At 38.9% G+C, this 6,509-nt stretch overlaps 1 protein-coding gene across 1 annotated transcript; it reads right to left on the bottom strand.

Annotated features, from left to right (window-relative positions):
- Positions 1-448: 448 nt before the first annotated feature.
- On the bottom strand, positions 449-2,584 carry LOC107046611. Its single transcript, XM_015269259.1, has 2 exons — positions 2,552-2,584; positions 449-1,905 (listed from the first exon to the last, which is right to left on the bottom strand). Exons 1-2 carry the CDS (start codon positions 2,582-2,584, stop codon positions 688-690), a joined length of 1,251 nt encoding a protein of 416 aa, XP_015124745.1. The 3' UTR covers positions 449-687.
- Between the last annotated feature and the right edge of the window lie 3,925 nt (positions 2,585-6,509).

The following is a 6,509-nucleotide window of genomic DNA, read 5'->3' as shown; positions in this document are numbered from 1 at the left end:
TAAGTGTGTGTATGATTTACCTGATTTCTCCACTGCATCAGTACTCAAATGTTGTAGTAGGTGGTTGCAATTGGTTGGTGATAAGATTTGCTTGAAGGAAAAATGTGGTTCCAATGGACCAGTCCCATGGGGAATGGCCCTGCTCAACTTGCCTGTCTGTCACTTGGTAATTTATTGTAAAAAGCTTGATGATATCAAAATTATTACAGTAACATATAATGAAAAATTTGTATGCAAGCTGCTTCCCAAATTGAAACTTGTTTATTTTTCAAAGATGCTGCATGTATTGTGCAAACACAAACAATTTCAAGACTCGATTAAAAATTAAAAAAATTTATTTTCATTTGTATGCAAAGTTACACTTACAAAAAAAAATGTTTTTCTTCCGTATACCCTCGGGGTCTTTACGGTTTGTTCCCATCCCACCCCCCAACCCCGCTGTGCCGCATTCGCCGAAGGACGAGGGAAAACCTCACCCTGAGGGAAAAACCTGACCAGGCACAGTTGTCTCTTTTTACGAGACTACCGCTCGGCTATTACCGTGAGATTAGAGTTTTAACAAATTTTGGCCCCCCCGGCCGGGAATCGAACCCGGAACCTCTCGCATGTCAACCCCGACACTCTAACCACTTATAAATACACTTATAAAGTTACACTTATAAATTTTATCTTATTTCAGTTGTATTTTCAAATAAATTTATCAAATGTCATGATCGGTGTACCTAAATTAGCCAACCCTGCACATACATTGACAATATCATCAGTACTTGCAATCAAATTCCATGGGATTGTACTCTGAAGTATTCCAAAATCTCGAATTCTTTGATTCATGCGTTCGACGTGAACTCGAGCTGCAGCAATAAAACGATTATAAATAGCTTCGGCTGGAGACAATTGTTTCTTCTGTTTTAAAAATGGTGGTATAAATAATTGAACGCCTCGATTCATACAAAGATCTTCAATTTGAAAGCCCTTATCGGTCATCACAGCATCACCCTTCTCTACTAAATCAATAATATTACTTTGTTGAAATATCGCTTTGTCAGAGGCTCGTCCACCGTAACCTTTGCTCAGAAATGTTAACATGCCTCCTGGACTCACCCCTGTCATGAACTTGGCTGTGAAATTCGATTTGTATTGGGAATAAAATTTTATTCGACACTGTAAACATTTCGGTTTGTGAACTCTAAATTCAGTGCAGTCTACGATTACCCTAGTGTTTTGGAAATGTTGGAAACATTTTGGAATATTCCTCCGAATTTCCTCTCTAGAGACCCATCGAATCGTACATTTAAGTATCTCAGATAATTTTGGCAACATGCTATGGAAAATTCTTCGACAGGTTGGTTCTTCAACACTTTTGAACATAATGCCCAGAGCCGAAAATGGTAAATTCAATTTCAATTTCATGGTCGTCAAAATTACGCGATCTTTCAATGTCATTTTGTGAGCCCTAACTTCTGGGTATAACTCAGAGATTAGTGCGACTAATTCGTTTAGAATTGCATGGTTCCGGATACCACACATTACATTCAAGTGACGATCAGTCATTATACACATCGAGAACGGCATCAAGATATCTCCACTTTGAACTTGAACACCTTTCTCTGTACTCTCTAAAGATGTTGTTTGCGTATTTTTATCCTCAAATTCAGATGAAGTTTGGGTGAATTCATCTTGACACTCAAGAGCTGCATGGGATACTGATTTTGTTGTTTGTAGATCTTCAATCGATCTCTCCTCTGCAAAGTCATCGTCCGTCGCAACTGCCGGTGGACGGTCGATGCAGTTTTCTTTTCCACAAGAAACATTTCTATTAATAGTATCCATTCCCTCCGCAATGTCTTCAAATACTCCCAACAGATTTTTCCTCGCATCAATAGTGTCTGTGATCAACGTTTCCACCTGCAAACAAATTTTTACATCGATATTTACAAACAGTTTTGGTATTTGTGGTTCAATTGAACCTAGCTTAGGAAGTCTCCACGTTCCGAGATCGGAATGAGGTTCAACCAAGAGTTGGTTATTCTTTTTTGTAAATTGGATTGTAATTTATTTATGATCTATTGATTAGTCCTTGAACATTGTAATAATGATCACTTTTACTTTTCAATTATTAATTGTTAATTGAAGGGTCATTTAACATTCTCCTAATGATAATAGAACTATTTTGCAACCCGGTAAAAGTCCCAAAATCAATATAACCATGTTCAGAGCCCTCAAGGGGCCGGCTCTCGACCCAGAGGAAATCCCAGAGATATTTATTTATTTGATAATGAAATTTTTAATTATATTTCATTATAAAATAAATATACAACTTTGGGATTTCCTCTCTGGGTCGAGAGCCGATCCCAAGGGATCGAAGAAGGTTACATTAAGGTTGAGACCTTCCCTGGGCTGGGAGATAATCCTACTATCATTTACACAGTGTTAAATGACTCCTCCATTAATAATGAATAATTAAAAAGTAAAAATCATCATTATTACAGTGTTAAATATGCCCTTAATAGGGATAGATGGATTAAAATCCAATTTTATAGAAAAAAATTACTGACTCCCGGGATTGATCCACCAGAGCCTCCATCCAACTGTTCAATTATACTTAAATGTGTTTCTTACCAGAACAAAAAATCAAACATTCAAACCTGAAATTTAGAGGTACTGCCTTCACTTCCAGGAGACTGATAATCGTTCTTTTCCTTATCTCGATGGAATTCAATGTTTGTGGCGGGGGATGTCTCATTGGCCTGTAATCTTTCATCACTTGTTGGCAAATTCCGACTTGGCAATGCATATGAATTCAATGTAATCCGTTTACTTCCAAAATCTACAATCAAATCGATAATGGTTACATGATATGATGTCGATTTAAATTGAGAACAATTACGTCTTTCGAGCTTTACTCCACTCCGAGAACGAATTTCAGTAAAATACATACCAGGCAACGAGAAATCTTCTCGTGTGAAATGTAAGCTACAAATCCTTGTTGCTGAGTTTACTTTATCAATTTTAGACCTTGATTTCCATTGTTCATAACGATCAATGGTTACTTTTTCAACAGTATCCAATCGTTTCACAAATAATCGATTTCTGTTTGGAAGAGCATGGTAACTCAATCCATCACTGTTGGACGATTTGGACATGCATCCCTTCACATTGCACTTGAACACCTTTTTTCTAGCACTTTTATTCGTAGGATTCCGATCTTTTTCCATTGATGACATAAATATGTAATAAAATATGGAAAAGACACGGAATGGAGCAAAAGTAACCAGCAAATTGGAGTAAACGTATACACGCATATGCTCATGTCAACAGAACCCGTTGGACGGCCATTTTTTGTAGTTGCTGAGGCCCCCACTAGGTATCGTATTCTTATTAAGCGTCCCCAATATCTTGGATGAATAAAGGGCAGTCCTGTCTGACTCCTTTTCCCGTCCGGAACCTCTCTGTCAAACCATCCCTGACTATCACCCTATTTCCCATGTCTTCATAAATTCTCTGCATCATCCTTAGGAATTTCCCCTTGATTCCCGGATTCATCTTTTCCCAGAGTCTGCTCCTGTCAACCTTATCAAAGACAGCCTTGAAATCTATAAACCCCACGAATAGCTTCCCACTTTTTTTTCAGCCTCGTGCCTATCAACGTATTCAGAACAAATACCTGTTCCATCGTGCCTCTCCTACTCCTGAATCCAGCTTGTGCCTCAGACTTCTCCTCCACTTCCAGCCACTCACCGAGATTTCGAGCCATGATATTCGCAATAATTTTGTATCCTATTCAGCTGCCTCCTCCCTGTTCCAGTCTACTTCAAATCTCAATGGTAGATCGTCTGATTCCTGTTGGTCCACTGCCTTCATTTCTTTAAACCAGTGTGGGGCCTCGTCATCCTCCAATTTAACTATAATATAATCCAACACACTTCCCAAGCCTGCTCCCTCACCTATGAAAGTTATCGTTCCTTCTTCATCATCCTTAACTCTTTCATTCTGAATCAGGACTGCCCTCTCCTCGAACAATCCAGTAGTTTTCTCGCTTCGTCTCTAATTGTTCTTTTGCTGTGAAGTCCTCTTTTTTATCCTTGCCCATCTCTCCATCCCACATTCTGCCAAGCCTTGCTTATCGCCTATCCTCGCGTTTGGGCCCCTTGTGATGATCAGCTTTGCCTCTGAAGCTTCCATCTCCTCCACCAGTACTTCCAACTTCCTCAATACTTTCAATAAATTATTTCTCATACTATTATAAGTGCTTATCACTGCGTAGTGAGCACCATTATTTTCGCTTTTATTGTCAATTTTAGCCCGTATTCCCATTCTTCCAGTCCAATCTGCCTCCAGGGATTTCTTGACGCACATGAGGTGTCCTCCCCTTGCTCTTCCTTTTTGATATACCCTATTTGCCTCCTTTCCAAACCACTCATTCCTTATTGAGCCTATCTATCATCCTATTCATTCCCTTGGCCTCCAAGTGGGACGCCTGAAACATCACTATATCCATGTCTTTCCAAAGATCCTCATTTTTTCCTATATTTCCTGCGTTTTCCACATTCCAGTGCAATAATTCTAGTGATCTGCCATCTTCCTGTTTTCTGTCCCTTGCCTGCGGTTTAAAAGGCCCCCCTCCTCTCCCCGCTGCCTCTGTCTGCCTTCTGTCTCGTTTCACCGGCCAACTCATCTCAATCCAACTAGACTTCTTCCACCCAGAGGCAGTTGTAGCCAGTCCATGCCTGCTTTCCTCTTCCTCTCCAACTCCTCGCTTGTTTTTCCAGCCAAACCTGGACCTCCTTCTGCCTATCCGTTAGGTCATCTGAAATGTATACTCCCCATCCTGAATTTGTCAGCTTCGACTTCGCTTTCATCACGTCTCTGTTGTGTTGGAGCTCCTCCATTCTAGTCTTCCATCTTCCTCCTTTTAGCCTCTCAAGCCTTTCTACCCTCACCTGCAGGGTTGGGCAGGTATAATACATTTTGTATAATACGAATGTAACACGTGTATAATACTACGTATTATACGGACGAGGTTTTTGACATTTAGTTCATGTATTATACATACAGATGGCGCTAGGTTCATTTGACAACTCGTACCTGTATTGATAATACAGTATCACTGTATCGATAATTCAGTATTCACTGATACCAGTGATATCAGTGATACATCAACGTTACGTAAACAGTATTTCCACTTGACGTTTTTGGACGCATAACCTCTATTTTATTTCCTATATGTCTCTCGGAAACGTGAAATTTCGATCGAAAATTCTTACTTCGAATTACCATTTATAATTATTTTTGAATTGTCTTTCTCAAAATCGTTTTTCTATCAATCGAAAGTCGTTATGTCTCGTGGAGGACGACCTCCACATAATTATTGGGTTGTTGGAGAGTATAAAAAAATCAAGAGAGGCACCAGAACCCTCGCCTTCTGTTCATATTGCCAGAAAACTCTTGCCAATACATCAAAAGTTCGATTGATGGATCACAGGTAAAAATTTTATTCTTATAGTCGGACATACATATTACTGAGTGTAGGATCGAAGTATTTTTGTACTAAAAAAATCATTCCACAGAAACACCTGTCGACTTATAAATGAGACATCAGAACTGGACCAGTCATTTGGAGAATTCGAATCAATGGCATCTTCAGTTTCTAATTCTATTTTTACCCTATTTATTTTTAAACTATTTTTACCCTGCCAAATGCCAGCATGGGTACAAAATATGTATGTATATTTATTAATTATTCTATTCTTTCTTTTTTTTTTTGTAAGTTTATGACGAATGGGTGGTGTTTAATAATCATCGAAAAAAAACAATGAATGATATGTCATTTTAGGTTTTATCAGAGACTGAAATGTCTAGATCAGACCGAATTATTCTTCATGAAGTCAGTTCTGTGCTCTCTCAACCTCGGATTCAATCTCAGCCGAATCGTCCAAAACCCAGAGCGAACTCCAAAAAAAAATGAACAACCGATACGACCTTTCGTCGATCACCTATCAGACTCGGATAAAACGAAGATTAATCATAAATTGGTTGAGTTTCTATGTGGATGCAATATCGACTTTACAGTTGTAGAATCGTGCCATTTTAAAAAATTTATAAATGCCTTACGACCAGCATACGAAATATCTTCTGAAGATGTTATAAGCGGCGATATTCTCTCCTCAGTCTACCATGAACTGATTAACTCCTCTCTAGACTCATCTTCAGATCAAGTAGTTTCTGAAGGAATTTTGACATTTTCAACGCAGGAACATTCCGACAATTGCAAACATGTAATTGCAATATTACACCATGTTACCAGGGGGAAATCATTTATAGGATCCTGGTCATTATCGTCATTTGGAAGTGATTTAAGGACATTTTTGTCTGAGGCAATTGAATTAGCAAGAAGGAAGTTCGGCATGGCCATATATGCAATCATTGCCGGCAAAGAACTTGATTTCTCTGCTTTAACGATTGAGGATATTCAGTGGTCATTGAAATGTCAGACTGCAACAGCCACGAAT

This window comes from Diachasma alloeum, unplaced genomic scaffold (assembly GCF_001412515.2).
Source record: "Diachasma alloeum isolate Michigan unplaced genomic scaffold, Dall2.0 Dall_scaffold_01593, whole genome shotgun sequence".
Taxonomy (NCBI): Eukaryota; Metazoa; Arthropoda; class Insecta; order Hymenoptera; family Braconidae; genus Diachasma; species Diachasma alloeum.
This window is presented reverse-complemented; position numbering and strand designations above follow the sequence as displayed.

Excerpts from the sequence above, each read along its gene's own strand:
- LOC107046611 (XM_015269259.1), bottom strand. The coding sequence starts at position 2,584 with ATGGAGGCTCTGGTGGATCAATCCCGGGAGTCA. Across the intron at positions 1,906-2,551 it reads TGGATCAATCCCGGGAGTCA|GTGGAAACGTTGATCACAGA; the intron begins GTAATTTTTTTC and ends ATTTGTTTGCAG.